Source organism: Zingiber officinale, chromosome 6A (genome assembly GCF_018446385.1).
Source record: "Zingiber officinale cultivar Zhangliang chromosome 6A, Zo_v1.1, whole genome shotgun sequence".
Lineage (NCBI taxonomy): Eukaryota > Viridiplantae > Streptophyta > Magnoliopsida > Zingiberales > Zingiberaceae > Zingiber > Zingiber officinale.
This window is the reverse complement of record NC_055997.1, coordinates 94,855,786-94,871,949: the sequence shown is the minus strand read 5'-3', so window position 1 is coordinate 94,871,949 and position 16,164 is coordinate 94,855,786. Positions and strand designations below refer to the sequence as shown.

The window sequence follows — 16,164 nt, the reverse complement described above, 5'->3', positions numbered from 1 at the left end:
CGCGAGTTTCTAAACGAATATGTTCGCGAGCTCACGAATCAAATATTGTTAAGCTTGAGCTCGACTCGATAATATTTTCAAGCTCGAAATCATGCTCGAGCTCGACTCGTTAACTTAATTGAATGAACTTGAATGAATTTTTTTTCGAGTCGAGATCCGAATAGTTCACGAGCAGCTTGACTCGTTTACCCCCTAGTTCAAGCCAATTGCCTTCTTTTTTAACTTGTCAATCGTCTTCTTACCCGGATGATATACCCAAACGTGACTGGATGGATGGAACAGGTCACGAATTCGAGTTAGAGCATCCGCAACGCTAATTCGTTATAACATCATCCACCTATCAAAAAGTATGAGGTTCACTGCCACATACTCATTATAACAATATATTCTTTCACTTACATCCTTTTTAACATTAACACTCATTATTTATGGACTCCACCGTCCACTCACTCATCTCTTTTACTATGTTTTCAAATAATATTAAAAATTTTATAATTTTTTTTAAAAAAAGAAAAATTGGGAGAGAGACTGTTCAAAAGTGTGCAAACTTTTGAATATTCTAATTCTTCTATCTTGTGAATGAATATTATAATGTTTACTCATAATAAAAAAGGAGTGTTAAATATGTATTATAATATCCATTTAACATCTGATGCTCTAACTGAATTTCTGGTGTTAAAAAATAATTACATTTTTGAGGCACGTTGCTCAGGCCAAGCGGACCAAGCGGTTCTATATGTACCGTTCTTAGCCTAGCAAAACTCGCTCCTCGCTCCCTCTCGTACGCTGCGGCGGCGCCCACCTCTGCTTCGTCTGTTCTAGGGTTTCCTTATAGCCATCGAATCCGACCGGAATTGCGCGCTCTTCTCGCTTCTTACTGTAAGATTTGAGAATGACGGCTGTTGTTCCTGCCGCTTCTCCTGCTGACCGTATCCTTGTCTTCAGTTTATCACCTCTTGATTTGCTTTGTGTCGTTTTCGGCCTTCTCTGATGCAGTCGCTCAGCTTTTCGATTGATTTTGGTTGTCCAAAGACTTGATTCGTCTCCTATGATTTGATCTTTGGCCTTTTCATCGTTTTATGCTTGAATCGCGTGGCTGATTTCGTCGTGTTGTTTAGGGCTGCCAAAACAGTTTTAATTTATTGAACTTTTATTGGTGTTCTTCTTGCTCGATATTATTTGACTATTTTTCTTTCGAGATAAATGTATCACGTATATGTATGTTGCTGACAAAGCCACGATTTTAGATATTTGTTTCTCCGATTGTACGTTGTCCCTAATTTATTAAACCCAATGCAGAACCCTAATCGAAGCCAAACCGTATAGGGAGATAGATGAGTGGGTTCATGGGGGCATTCTGGGGAACGCGGGCGCTGGAGATCATACAGCGGTTCAATTCCGCAGGGAAGCCATGGAAGCGGATCAGAATCACCGGCACCCGGAGGAGCAATGCCAAGAAACGCCTCCGCCGCATCTGGCAGGTGATTTCGCGCTTCCCTTCAACTCTAGCATCTCCATCTTGTTGGTATTTTTTTTTTTAGAATTGAAGTTCTTCTGCCGGACTGAGCGAGCCCAACAAAATCCAATCTTGCTAGAAATTGTCTGGTCGTTATAGGTTTGTTCAATCTAGGCTGAAGTTTTTACTTCCATTGACGATGCCAAACCAATCATTTTGCACACTAGAGTAATAAGTTTATTGGTGCTATTGAGATAATTAACTTAATGTTATTAACTTAAATTGTATGTGATCCTGTCCGAAAATGGTGAAGAAGGTTAGTTGGGGATGCGCTCCTTGGTTGACCGTGTGAAGACACCGTTATGATCTGCAACACAAGGAACGGTGCCCCCGGTGTTGGTCTTCAGACGCTCAAGTCAGTTATCGGAAAAGTAGAAAAACGATGGAGCAATCTAGTAGCAATGAGAGCACAAGTACAAATAACATATATCACATACTTCCATCGATGTATGGATCCCCTTTTATATACTGTTATAGTAGGCGACGTGCACGCTTCTCAAGATGCGGGCACGTTTTTCCAACTGTCCTATGAAAAGACTTGAGGAAAGTGTCTCTGACATTATACCTTAACAGACCATGCAAATCCTTGATATGACAGTAGAAGCTTTCATCGTACGATTTGTCTGTTGACCATGCCCTGTTATCAGCGGTATTATCTCCCAGAGGGATATTACGAAATATGTGAGGGGTCCCACTGCTTGGTTGAGCGGGGGAGCCGCTCGACCGGGATTCCCCGCTCGATTGATCTCAACTGCTCTCCTTCGTAGTACCTTGGTTCGGTAGGTTGTTTTTTGCCCCACCAGACATGTGCTCCGGTTAGCATATCATTCAATTGGTCAGTTGTGAGCATCTGATGTTTTTTCTATAGTGACCCTGGCCAGACATGTGGTCCACTCATATAAGCCACCTGGCTAATCGGACCCTTCAGGCCCGATCGACAGTTGACGTTGACTTTCACTCGACCAACTTTGGTGGGCCCGTTGGTTCTATGACGTTATCCGTTTTGACTTCAACCTTAATGTTGGCTGTTGGTCTTGCCTTTAACTGATATTTGATAGGCACCCTTCATCATCGCATCACAAATCTTCCCCTCAAGTCTAGTCGAAGGAGGCTGTAAGTTCAACTGACTGGATGAGCAGTGTCTTCAGTGACCTTTTTCCCTCTGATCGGACATTCTCTGTTCTAAAGCTGTCGATCTGCTCACATTATCTTCATAGTTACCGCTCAACTTTGAGTTCCTCCGATCAAGGTTTATAGTCGCTGCTCGACTTTATCTTGCTGACTTAGGTTTAGAGTCGCCGCTCGACTGTCAATTGCTGTCATGGGGTTAGAGTTGTCGCTCGACTATCGTGGACGTTGAAGCTGCTTTCTCCCATGCCATCACTCGACTATCAATAATTGACCTGGGTTTAGAGTTGTCGCTTGGCTATCTTCCACTGACCCGAGTTTTATCGGTCGGGATGATTGGCGACGACACTTAGCGATTTTTCCTCTTCTCATCACTTCCTTGGACGAGTGCCTTTTAACGGTTGCTGACGTTCTCCCAATTTCTGGAAGACCGTATAAATCTCTGGTCATTATTGCCCAGTGCCTTTTAACGGTTGCTGACGTCCTCCCAATTTCTAGAAGGCCGTACAAATCTCTGGTCATTATTACTGAGCACGCTGTCCATGCCTTTTATTTAAATCCCATTAATGCTTCCCTGTCGCCAGCCACCACGTGCCTCACTCTCTGCCGCATGCTTGATTTGACAGGCGGATATCCGTGGTTGATGTGACAAGTATTGTTTTGAATCCTACGGCCAGATCTTGGCGTCGTTTTCTGTAACCCTCGATTGCAAAGCGATCGTCCACAAGGTTTATAGCCCTTACTCGTCGTCGTTTTCCTTATCGCCCCTTCTCTCTTGCGCACGCTCGCTGCCGATTCTATTCTTCCTCTTCATCATCGGCGATATTTCTCAGTAAACTTTTTCTTTCTTTCGCTCGTCAAGTTCCCGATCTTCTTCCTTCTTGATTTTCTATGGCCTCGTCTCCTCAGCCTCCTGAGTCCATCCTCGGGCTTTGGTACACTTCTACTAAGTCCAAGTTCAATGGCGACGAAATCGATCAGATGAAACTTACTTACCGTTTTCCCCTTGATTATTAAATCGCGATCCCCTATGCTTATGACTGACCTCATTTACCTCCCGACAGTTGTTTGCCATTTTTCAAGGATCAGTTTTGCGTCGGCTTCCGCTTTCTAGTTCACCCTTTGTTTTCCGAAGTGCGTAGATATTTCCATATTTCCTTGCACCAACTAGTGTCCAACTCCTTTAGGTTGCTATGCAGGGTGGTCGTGCTATTCTGTCTGCATAACATCCCTTTAGTATCTCGGGTGTTCCATCCCGTTTGGCTACCCCTGCACTGCAAACCCTTGATCTTATTGCCTCACGTCTGCACTCCGAGCGGGGTGAGACCTCATCTCCCACCTTTCCCAAGCGGGAGCCGGTCGCGATTCCCACTTTTATGTCATCCGATCGGACACCCTCGCTGTCTGTGCTGCCATCGGGGATCATATGCGCGCAACCCGTCGTATACATGTCATCTCGGTCTTCTTTGCCAGCCGCCCAGGTGTCCACTATCCGATCCTCCCCTATGCCCAGGTTACAAGGACAGACCACTTTTGAGCCATCTTGTCTGAGCGATCGTAGGCAAATAACGACCATCATTCACCTACCAACGGACAAGTGACGCCATCCTGATGACGTCAAGCTACTCTCTCCTGAACATCATATCAAAATTCAAGGACCGTTAGCACAAGTCTTGGCTAATGCTTGGGCCCACGTGGCGACCATTTCTCCTGGAGAGCTCGTGGACGAATATACTCATAAGTCCACTGGGTATATATTATATATATTATCATTATGTTTGCTTGTGTATTTTCCGACCGACATTCTTTAACCTATTTCTATTGTAGTTCTGAGTCGAATGTCTAGCCATGTGCCAGAGACTGACCTTCCTAGAGCATGAGCTATAGTAGCTGCGCACTTCGAGCAGACCATGAGAAGCCTCCTGGGCTCATCTTGAGCAACTGATAGCGAAGGTGGCTCAGTTGAAGACCGACCTAGAAAGGAGCTTTGAGCTGCTAATGGGCTCCGAGCGGGCGCTCAATGCGGAGAGGAGCAGGAATAACGATCAAGCCTTGCAACTTGAGCGGCTTACCAAGCAAGCTAATACTTTCTCCGCCAATGCTAGAAATCTCTGAGCCATTGTAGACTTAGACATCAAAAACAAGGAGGTTTGTGTTTTGGCTCAAAACCTGAAGAAGGCGGAGATTGCTCTAGCGATCGAATGGGATAACCGATCTGCAGCGCAAGCGGTTACAGAGCTCTAGCTTAACGACAAAGATACCTGTTAGAACCTCGGGGTAGTTTTGATGTAGTCAACCAAGTTTAGTTAGGTCTTCCTATATTTTATCCTTGTGTCTAAATGTGCAGGAGCTTAGGAACATAAAAAGTCGAGCAGAAGACGCAGCTAGCGAGAAGGATGATACGGGAAAGAGCCGACAGGTTCGGTGCGTTCGAGGGACGAGGTGCTGTGGAAGAGTACATCGATGGACGAGACGGACGTGTGCGACGTTCGAGGGATGAGAAGCCGGGGAGGAAGCCTGCGCCTTCAACTCTGCTGAAGGCGACCCCGTGCTTTTCTGTGCAAGGCGCGTTCCATGGCTGGAAGATGCCTTCGATGAACAGTACGAAGGTTCCTTCCAGCCTTTGAAGGTGTCTTCCGATAGCCATTAACCGCGGATAAGCTTTATCCTCAGTGAATAAAGTTTAGAAGGTGCCTTGGACCTCTTTGGAGGCGCCTTCAAGCTACGGATAGGATTTTTCAGGAGCTATAAAAAGGCCCCTGGAGCTAAGCAACTTTCTGAGCGTTTAAAATGTGTAAAAGACTTCTCCACCTTCAACGAAGGAGATCTGCTAGTGCTTTTTTCAACGCCTTGGATTAATAACTACTTAGGTTGTAACCAAGTAAACCTTTGACCTTTGACCTATTCTTTATTTTATTAGTTGTTCATTTATTGTTATTATAATTGATATCGTGCTGTTAATCTACGTTGAAAGAACGAGAAGGGTTTTTCCATTTTTAATTTACAGGCAATTCACCCATCCTCTCTTACCGACCGCACGGGGGCCAACAATATCGAGCTGTCTTTGTTGAAAGCTGAATTAGAGGCGTCCCGTGCGGCCTTCAAGACGTACCAAGAGGAAGAGCCCAGATGGTTTAAAGTTTTCAAGCGCAACTATCTCTGTTTTGACCCTTTCAATGACAAGTTGATCAGGCTCTTCGCCTCTTCAACTATGGCGTCGATGGGACTCCAACAGCTGAAGGACAACGACTATCTTTCTCTAATACTGACCAACAGGATTATAAATATGGAGAAGCTCAACGTGTCGCTACAGGACTGTGTGCTCGACTATCTCGACTAATCTTCTTTTTAGTTTTTTTAGGTTGCCTCATGTACTTCCCCTGATAGTTTGTAAAATTTTCTAAGTATCAATGAACGCGCGTCCGTTCGACGGTTTTGTAGCTTTTTTTAGGGCATTATTATTCCAAGTGTCCTTCCATGCATCGTCGTTCGGCTCCATAAGGCTGCCTCGTTTCCCATTTTATGTAATACTTGCGAATATCTTCTAAGTGTGAATCTTTGCACTTAGCTCGACTCTCCAATAACTTTTTTCTCGAGTTTATAGGCACTGCTCGGCTTTATTTGGCGTAGACTTTCGGGTTTATAGCCACCGCTCGGTTTTATTTTGCGTAGACTTTAGGGTTTATAGCTGCCACTCAGCTTTATTTGGCATAGCCTCTCGGGTTTATAGCCGCCGCTTGGCTTTATTTTGTGTAGCCTCATAGGTTTATAGCTGATGCTCGGCTTCTCTTAGGTTTATAGTTTTCGCTCGGTTGTTGTTGTCGTCTCTCGGGTTTATAGCCGCCGCTCGGCTGTTATCGTCGACTTGCGGGTTTATAGCCGTCGCTTGGTTGTTGTTGTCAACTCTCGGGTTTATAGCCGCTCGGCTCTTTGGTGATGAAGGATAGGAGTTTATAGTTGCTGTTCGACTTTTCGATTTTTCGTTTCACAGGGTTTATAGTTGTCGCTCGACTGTTGAACCGGAGTTTATAGTCGACGTTCGACTTTTGATGATTATTATTCTTGAGTTTATAATCGCCGCTCGACTGTTAATATTCATTGCTCAAGGGTTTATAGTTGTCACTCGACTTTTAATTTGGCCGATTGACGTAATAGTCTGGGACACTTGGGATTTTTATTCATTACTCCCTTGCAATTATAGAATAGATGCATTTACAATTGTAGCGAAATTCGATTACGCACCTATCACCTGACCCTGTGGTAGGAGATGATTCGCACTCCAGGGACGCTCGAGATCTCTCCCATTCTCATTTTATAAGTAATAAGCTCCCGAGCGGAGTTCTGAGTGACTTTATACGACTCTTCCCATGAGGCTTCTAACTTGGTGATGTCGTCGACCAACTTCACTCTCTTCCATACGAAGTTGTCGACCTGGAATGATTTCGGGATAACCATCTAGTAGTAGCTTTGCTTCATGCGCTGCCGGTAAGCCATGAGCCGGATAGCGGCTTTATCTTGCACTTCATCTACCAGGTCGAGCTCCATGAGCCTCCGAATGATGTTTCCATCGTCGTAAAGCTACACTCGGTCGGACTCTACTCCAACTTCCACTGGAATCATAGCTTCACCCTCGTTCACCAGATGGAACGGGGTTATGCCGGTCGTCTCTCTTGGTGTGGTGTGATAAGACCACAATATGCTCGGGTGCTCGTCGACCGAGCTGCCCCCGGCATGATCGAGCCAAGCCCGTAGCCCTCTGAGGATCTCCTTGTTGGTAACTTCCGCCTGGTCGGTATTTTGAGGGTAGGCTACTGACGTGAAGGCCTGCAAGATGCCATAACCTGTGCATCATTCCCTTCCATTGTTCGATATGAGCTTGTGAGGGATGCCGAACCAACACAGAATATTTTACCATATAAACTTGATAACCATGTGCTCGGTTATCTTGGCGAGCGGCTCGGCTTCTACCCATTTTGAGAAATAATCTATCGTAACGAGTATAAATCTTCGTTGCCCGATTGTCATAGGAAATGATCCAACAATATCCTTGTCCCACTGGTTGAACGAACAAGATACGGTGAATACTTTCAACTCTTTATGCGGGATGTTCTGGTACTTTTGACAGGACAGGCAAGTGACCATCGTCTGAGCGTCGTTGTCTTGCAATGTGGGCCAAAAGTACCCAGCCAATCGACCCTCTTTTTTAACAAACAAGCTTCCTCTCGGTCAGCGGGTACGGCACTCGATCGGAAGATCTCTATCAACGGTGTCCTCCAGTCGCTCGGGAAGGTCATTCCAGTCGTTCGGTCGATGTATGCCACCAGCAAAATTTGTTCGACCGTCTTATTTATGACGATCGAGAGATAAGCAGCTCATCAGCATACTGGTTGTCCGACCCGGGGATCTTTTGTATAATCACTTGGAAACTTGTCTTTAATTTCTTGAAAGCTTTAGCATACAGCTTGAGTCAAGCGTTATTTACCTCGAACGTTCCCAATAGCAGCTAAGTTGTCAATTGAGAATCCGAATGAATGAGGACTCTTATGACTCTCACATGTCGAGCTGCCTGCAGACCAGTTATCAGGGCCTTATATTCTGCCTCGTTATTTGTTGTCCTATAATCAAGTCGTACGGACAAGTGCATCCGATCCTCACGCGACAATATGAAAAGGATGGTGATTCCACTGCCTTGCCGAGTGGATGAACTGTCCGTATAAATCTTCCATGTTGTGTTTGGCTCGGCGTTCTGGACCTCAGTGATAAAATCAGCTAAGACTTGGGCTTTGATCGTTGTACGCGATTGATATTGTATGCCAAACTCACTCAGCTTGGTGGTCCATTTAATCAGCCGTCCGGATGTTTTTGTATTAAGGACTCTTTCTAATGCGTTGTTAGTCATCACCACAATGGGATGTGAGAGAAAGTAATGGCGAAGCCTTCGAGCAGCGAGTACTAGCGCGTATGCCAACTTTTTGAGACTAGTGTAGAAGGATTTTGCATCTTTCAATATATGGCTAAGAAAGTACACCGACTGTTGTTCAGTGCAATTCTGTCGCACTAACGCCGAGCTAACAACATGCTTTATGAATGACAAATAAATCTAGAGCGGCTCTCTAGCATTTGCTAGTATAGGTAGGGAAGTAATGTATTTCTTAAGTTCCTCCAGCGCATTGTCACATTCTGCATCCTACTAGAATTTCGTTGTGCGTCGCAGGATCTTGAAGAACGGGTGACTCCGGTCGGACGATTTGGAGATGAATCTCAACAATGCAATGATTCGCTCGGTCAGCCGTTGGGCCTCCTTTAAGTTGTAGGGTGGGGGCATATCCTGCAGCGCTTTCACCTTGCTTGGATTTGCCTCTATTACCTGCTCGGTCACAATGTACCCGAGGAATCGACCACTCTTCGCTCCGAATCAGCTTAATTCCGTACGCCCTCAGAGTGTGGCAGGTTTCTTCGATATCTGCGCAAGTGTCGCTCGGAGAGATTTTATTAATATGTCACTGACATATATCTCTATATTTCGGCTGATCTGTCGTCGGAACACCTTGTGCACCGGTCTTTGATAAGTAGCGCCGACGTTCTTCAATCCTAACGGCATAATGTTGTAGCAGTAGGTCCCGTCGGCCGTAATAAAGATGACCTTCTCTTGACTTTCTTTGGTGAGCGACATTTGATGGTAGCCTTGGTACGCATCAAGTAGGTAGATCAGCCCCCGCAACCCGTTGTGGAGTCTACCATTTGATCTATTCGAGGTAGGGGATAGAAATCTTTCAGACGAGCTTTGTTTAAATTGCGGAAGTCGATGCAAACTCATCACTTATTGCCTGGCTTAGAGACCGCACGACGTTGGCCAGCCAACTCAGAAATTGTATCTCGCGGATATGACCAGCCTCCAACAATTTTTCTATCTCCACTCAGATGATCTAATTCTGCTCCGAGCTGAAGTCCTTCCTATATTTTACTGGCCAACTATCCGGTCGGACGTGAAGCTCATGCTGAGCCACACTCGGCGAGATGCTCAGGCTCCTGAGTTGACCGGGCAAACACGTCGTGGTTTTGCCTTCCTATCTATCATCTGTTAGATCGGCGGCGACAAAGGTTGTGGCTTCCACTCGGCTTAAATGAATTTGAACCTTCTCTTTTTCCTCATAGACAAGCGCAGGGGGTTCCTCTACAACTGCGTTTACCTCTAAATGCTAAGTCTTCTGAGCGGCCTTTGCCTCTGACTTGACCATCTCGACGTAGCATCGCCCAGCGACCAATTTGTCATCTTTGACTTTGCCTACCGTATTGTCCATCGAAAACTTGATCTTTTGGCAGAAAGTGATCTTTTACCTCCCTCCATATCCGTGGGACCGGCTCTAGGGGGGCCGCTGATGTGGCGGTTCCACATTTTTTTTTTTTTTGGCAGAAAGTGACACTACGACTCAGACCTTGTTTATGGTGGGTCGGCCTAATATTACATTGTAGAAGGATAACACATCAATTACGATGAATTTTGTGGTCCTTGTCCTCTTAAGAGGTTCTTCTCCGAGTGATATGACTAGCCGAGTCTGGCCGATCGATAATACTTTATTGCCTGTGAGCCTATAGAGTGTGGTCGTCATGGGCTACAATTCGCTCTGATCGATCTACAGTTGGCCGAACACCTTCTTGAAAATGATATTCACCGAGCTATCTGTATCCACAAAAAATCGGTGAATAGTGTAATTAGCTATTACCGCTCAGATGATCAAGACGTCGTGAGGGATCTCCACTCCCTCTAAGTCCTGAGGGCCAAAATTGATCTCTGGTCCCTCGGCCTTCTTTTTACTGCATCCCATAGCATGTATTTTCAATCGCCGGACGTGCGACTTCCTTGCTTGGTTGGAATCACCGTCGGATGACTCGTCGGCGATCCTTCCAATTTTGCCTCAAGCGGCATTGCTTCGATTTTCCTCCTCCCGAGCTAAGGGTCTAGTCCGCTCAGTCGAAGCTCAGGCGGGACTTACACTTCCCCTTCACAGAGGCTGGCGTTGGCGCTGCTTGGCCACCGGTCTCTCTTCTTTTCTTCGCATGTCTAGCCGGTGTCAATAGCTCTGATCTGGAGTTGGTGAGCGACAACGGTATCCTGAAGGAACCAGTCGACTTGAGACTAGCCTCAAGTCATAATAGTCTCGTGCGTTATGCGTTGCCGAGCGATGGTACGAGTAGAATAATGGTGTCTAAGGCCTGCCTTTCGTAGCCTTCGGTCGCTTGACTTCCACATGCCGCACTACATGAGTTCGGGGCTCCTGGTGCGGCTGTGTTGCTCCCGATCGGGGGCCCTTTGGTGGCTGGTGGTTATTGGTCGGTCGTCGTTCGGGGGAGCAGTATGTTCAGCGGGAACTTCCTTCGTGCCGTTTGGGTTCCCTTCACGTTGATGTATTCAGTGGCGTGCCTGAGCAGGTGATCGAAGTCTTTTGGCGGCCTTCGGATAAGTGAACGAAAGAATTCCCCTTTGGTGAACCTTTGTGAGAAGACATTCACCAATACCTCTATGATGATCGATGGGATATCCATGATCACTTGGTTAAACCGCTTGATGTAGGCTCTTAATGCTCCTTGGGTCCTTACTTCACAGCAAACAAATTAACGCTCGTCTTCTGGTAACGACGACTGCTAGTAAAATGATGCAGGAACGTCGCTTGGAAATCCTTGAAGCTATGAATTGATCTGATTGATAGTCGTCTGAACTATCGTTGTGTTGATCCAGAGAGGGTAGTGAGGAAGACTCGATATTTCACTCCATCGGTGTATTGATGGAGTGTGTGGCTGTGTTGTCAAACCTGATCAGATGGTCTTCTGGATTGGTTGACCCATTATATTCTCCGATCGTCAATGGGGTATAATGTTGTGGTAGTGGGTCGTCCAGAATCCCTTGAGAGAATTGCCTATTGATCCGTTCAGACGAATCATCGATCTTGGGAGCTTTTCCCTTTCGTCCGTCCCTCATAGGCGCGTCGTCCGAGGAGGATCCTTGATTTCTGTCTGCTCGACCCTATTCCTCTGTAGGAGTATGGAACAACGCTCGATAAAAGGGGATCGACGCATTTGACGCATCCCCGTATGTGTCGGTCGGCTTCTTATTTTACCCTGGAACGGATATATTATTCGCTCGATCTCTATATCCGGCTTGTTGTCTCGGTGCTAACACCGGGGCTCACGTACCTGGCGCCATCGCCTGTTGTTGTTGCTCCACCATCTAGCACAGGCTTGTATTAACATGTCCAACTCCTCCTTTGTCAGTGTCATCGTCATGAGTCGTCCAGTGTCCTCCATCTTTACGTCTTGGATACAGATTACATTGAGTCGTCCAGTGTCCTCCATCTTTACGTCTTGGATACAGGTTACATTCCCACAGACGACGCCAATATGATCCTGTCCGAAAACGGTAAAGAAGGCTAGCTGGGGATGTGACTCCTCGGTTGACCGTGTGAAGACTCTACTCCAATCTACAACGCAAGGAACGTTAGTGCCGGACCAGGGAAGGGGTCCCGACATTGGTCCTCCGACACTCAAGTCAGTTATCGGAATAGTAGAAAGACGATGGAGCAATCTAGTAGCAATGAGAGCACAAGTACAAATAACATATATCACATACCTTCATTGGTGCATGAATCCCCCTTTATATAGTGCTACAATAAGTGATGTGCACGCTTCTTAAGATGTGAGCATGTTTTCCCAACAATCATATGAAAAGTTCTATCAAGAAATTATCTATGACACTATACCTTAATAGGGCATGTAAATCCCTGATATGAGAGTAGAAGCTTCTGTCATATGGTTTACCTATTGACCATACCTTGTTATCAGCAGTATTATCTCCCACAGGGATATTACGAGATATGAGAGAAGTCCCATTGTTTGGCCGAGCGGGGGAGCCGCTCGGCCGGGATTCCCCACTTAGTCGATCTCAGCTGCTTTCCTTCGTAGTGCTTCTGTTCGGCAGGTTGTTTCTTGCCCAATCGGACATGCGCTCCGGTTGGCATAACATTCACTTGGTCAATTGTGAGCATCTGATGCTCTTTTCGTAGTGACCCTGGCCGGACACGTGGTCCACTCATATAAGCCACCTGGCCGATCGGACCCTTCAGGCCCGATCGACAGTTGGCATCGACTTCCGCTCGGCCAACTTTGGTGGACCCGTTGGTTCTCTGGCGTTATCCGTCTTGACTTTGACCTTCACGTGGGTTGTTGGTCCCGTCTTTGATTGATATTTGATAAGCACCCTTCATCACCGCATCAGTATGAATTCGGAACCTATTGTGGTATTATCACTTAATTCACTATCACTGTAGAAATTCACTTACCTCTCTGTTTTTTGTGAACCTTAACTTGGCCATTTGGAGTGAATCCTTCCTTCCTTGAGTGAAGGTGCCTCCTCACATGAAAATGATATCACCGCAAAATGAATTTGATGTATAGTCAAATCGTTACGAAATAAAGGATGTTGAGAGAAAGGGGGTTAATTTAATGATAATGATTGGTACATGATTCTTGACTTAAGTGTCACTGAAATAAAGCAATTGAAAAACTTTGAAAGAGAGGGACATGCATATCAAATGGAAGCTTAAGCACTGAAGAACTTGTGAGAGTTCATTATACTATCACAAAATATGTTTTGTATTTTTGTAGAACTATATGCTAAACAAAATCCTCTTGAATAATATCATAATCCTCTAGAAAGTAGCCATGAAAAAGAGGAAAAATCAATGCAAAATGTTTTGAACTATCCCTTGACTAAGTATACTTTTCCTCTTGGCTCAAGGCTCGAGTTCTTTAGTAGAAAAAAATAACCCAGTTGAAGCATTGAACTATTAAAACGCTTAAGGTGATTGATGTGGCACAGATGTAGCAGAAAGATAAGATCTACTGAGAGGTTGTGCACTTGTGCATTATAAGGTACTAAGAGAAACAGAGTTTCATAGTGTTCAAGAACACATATAGGAAGTACTATGATGGATTGGAAGGAAATTATTAGTCATATCTAAATGTTTTCACTGTTTGTTTTTCAGATTTACTGTTAAGGTGTTGGACTCATACTATGGAATCATATGAGAATTATGAAGGATGTTTTTGTGTTCAAACGAGAACCAACATGGATAACTTCATATTAAAAAGCTTTTTAACTATTCATTTGGTAACTTTCTATGAATTCAAAATCTGGAAGTAGATGGAACTGTACTTTAATTGTATGTATCATATATTACTTCTTAGTTTGTACTTCTGTTTTTGCTCATACGCGACTCATTTTTGATTGTTTTTGTTCTACTTTGGCTATGGGTACTAAACATTCATTTCTAAGAGTAAATTCACATAATATCAGTCCCTAAAAGTGCATTCAAAGCCTATATTAGTAGTGGCATTTAGATCCTTAAGATATGTTATCCTTGCATTGAACTCTATGTAACTCTCTGTTATTTGTAATCATAAGATACTCTTTGATTGTGGCACTTTCGTTGTCTGTTTTAATCAGCGTAGTTAAATTTTTATCTTTTCCTTGTAAATAAGTACTTCTAGATTGCTAGTTAATGTTATCACCATACTACTATATATTACAGGATCTAATATCTTCAAGGATTCTGATTGAATCGTAACTTTTTACATTCAAAATCAGCTGTTTCTTTTTTATCGCAGAACGAAGCAGTCTTGAGAGCTTGCGCCGAGCCACCACAAGAAGCTACAGCAAGTGCTGCTTCTGCAGTTGAACATAAATAGACGTTAGATCGGATCAGTGGAGTAAGCCATTGATAAGCAACAAGGTGCTTCTGTTCTGCTTTATAAGTTAGTGTTTTATCTGTCTGCTCAATTTTGTGTTTCAAGAATTGTAACTGGAACTGCTCCTGGATATTAGAATGTTGTTGCTTTCGCGATAATGCAGCTCTCAAATTTGGTATCATCTATTTTCTCAATCAATCCAGGAAAGAACTTTGAAATCGTTATTGTCTCGCGTGCTGCACACTCGGAAAGAATTTGCTCACCTCTTGCTTGTGGCACTGACACTAAACATTAACTCTAAATTTTAAGACGAAGGAAATAAATTTCACTACAATGCTTAATTTGTGAAAAACAAGAAATAAGGAATCTTATCAAAAAAAAAAAAAAATTCATAATCCAGGACTCCAAATATTAAAATAGAAAAGATTAGGTGGTATTATTATTATTATTGTCAGTTTGATATTTAAAATATTTTTAATAATTTCTAAGTAGAGAAAATTTGTTCTTGAATTTAAAATAGTATTAGGTGGTAGTTTAAGAGGGAGAAAGTTCATCTTATATCAACTTGATAAAAATCTAGTTGTAGTAAAGGAGAAAGATCAGATAAACATCATATTGAGCTGACGAGGCCTCACAGTAGGGAACGTTTTTCTGCCGGGGGTGCTCATTCTTCTCTAACACCTCCAAAGATTGATGAAACCCAGCAGCTAGTTCCAGTTGTACCACCAGATGAACCAGATCGTTCAGAATCCCAATGGTTCGAGCACCCTGATTATCAGGAACAACTCTATTTGCGGAAGATCTAGCAAGGACAACCCGGGGTTTCTTTTCAGAAGCTTGCAGCTTGTCTGAGTCAATTCCGTCCTTTACTCTAGATGCTGCCGCTGCCAATTTAACGGATTTAACCTGCTGTGTGCATTTTCTACAGCCTTCCACCAATAAAACAAGGGTGAGAAGTCTTAATGTAATCCATCTCCATCTCAATGATACGAGTTATCATTGTCTCTGCGGGTTGAAGGCCATCTCTTAAAAAGTTCCCAATTAACTCATCCATGCGCCTACGAAGGACAGGAAAACGTTGCAATTCACCAGATAAACAACGGTGGCTCATCTTTCTTAATTCATCGTATATAAATTTTGCACACTGAAGTCTTGGGTCCAGTAGGCGACCTATCTGTCTTCGCACTAAAACTTCGAACGGAACCTCTGGTACAAAGAGTGCACTTCTTGGGCCAGTTGCATTTTGAATAGCTAGGCGGATGTCTTCATCACTTATATACTTACGAGGATCGAATGATAAAGCTTCACAATATAAAGCTTCATTTGGAGAGAAAATCTATAGACCAATCTGCTCATCAGAAACACTCTCTTCTCCCTAGCCATGTAGGTGATGGGGCGTCGGGCGCCAACAGAGGAGCTAGCGACAGCACCGAGTAGGGGATGGTGGAGGATCGACGAGGATTGCTTCATCGTCACAGCCTCTCGCAATTCGAAATTGGAGGGTTTCCAAGCGACTACGAGCGACGAGAGAAACGCATAGGGAAAGAAATGCACCAATAACGGAGATGGCGAAAAGGATTATAACGGTCTGGGAAGAGCCGGAAGCCTCAAGCGTTACAATTTATATCACAACAAAAAGGAAGGCAATTTACCAAAGGACGCATGTAGAAATCTAAATTTATCAAAAGATGTACGCTACTTTGATATTTACCAAAGAACGTACCTTTTAAGTACATTTCCTATTTTACTCTCTTGACAATTTAACTTTTTTTACTGTT

General features: G+C 44.2%; 1 protein-coding gene across 2 annotated transcripts; it reads left to right on the top strand.

Moving 5' to 3' along the window:
• The first annotated feature begins 722 nt into the window (after nt 1–722).
• LOC121997000 lies at nt 723–14,567 on the top strand. 2 transcript variants are annotated; one of them, XM_042551205.1, is made up of 3 exons: nt 723–879; nt 1,300–1,481; nt 14,306–14,567. In XM_042551205.1, the coding sequence occupies exons 2-3, from the start codon at nt 1,335–1,337 to the stop codon at nt 14,384–14,386; spliced, it is 228 nt and encodes a 75-aa protein (XP_042407139.1). In that variant the 5' UTR covers nt 723–879; nt 1,300–1,334; the 3' UTR covers nt 14,387–14,567. The 2 variants fall into 2 exon arrangements, with proteins under 2 accessions (XP_042407139.1, XP_042407140.1); XM_042551206.1 differs by having other exon boundaries at nt 762–929.
• The last annotated feature ends 1,597 nt before the right edge of the window (nt 14,568–16,164 follow it).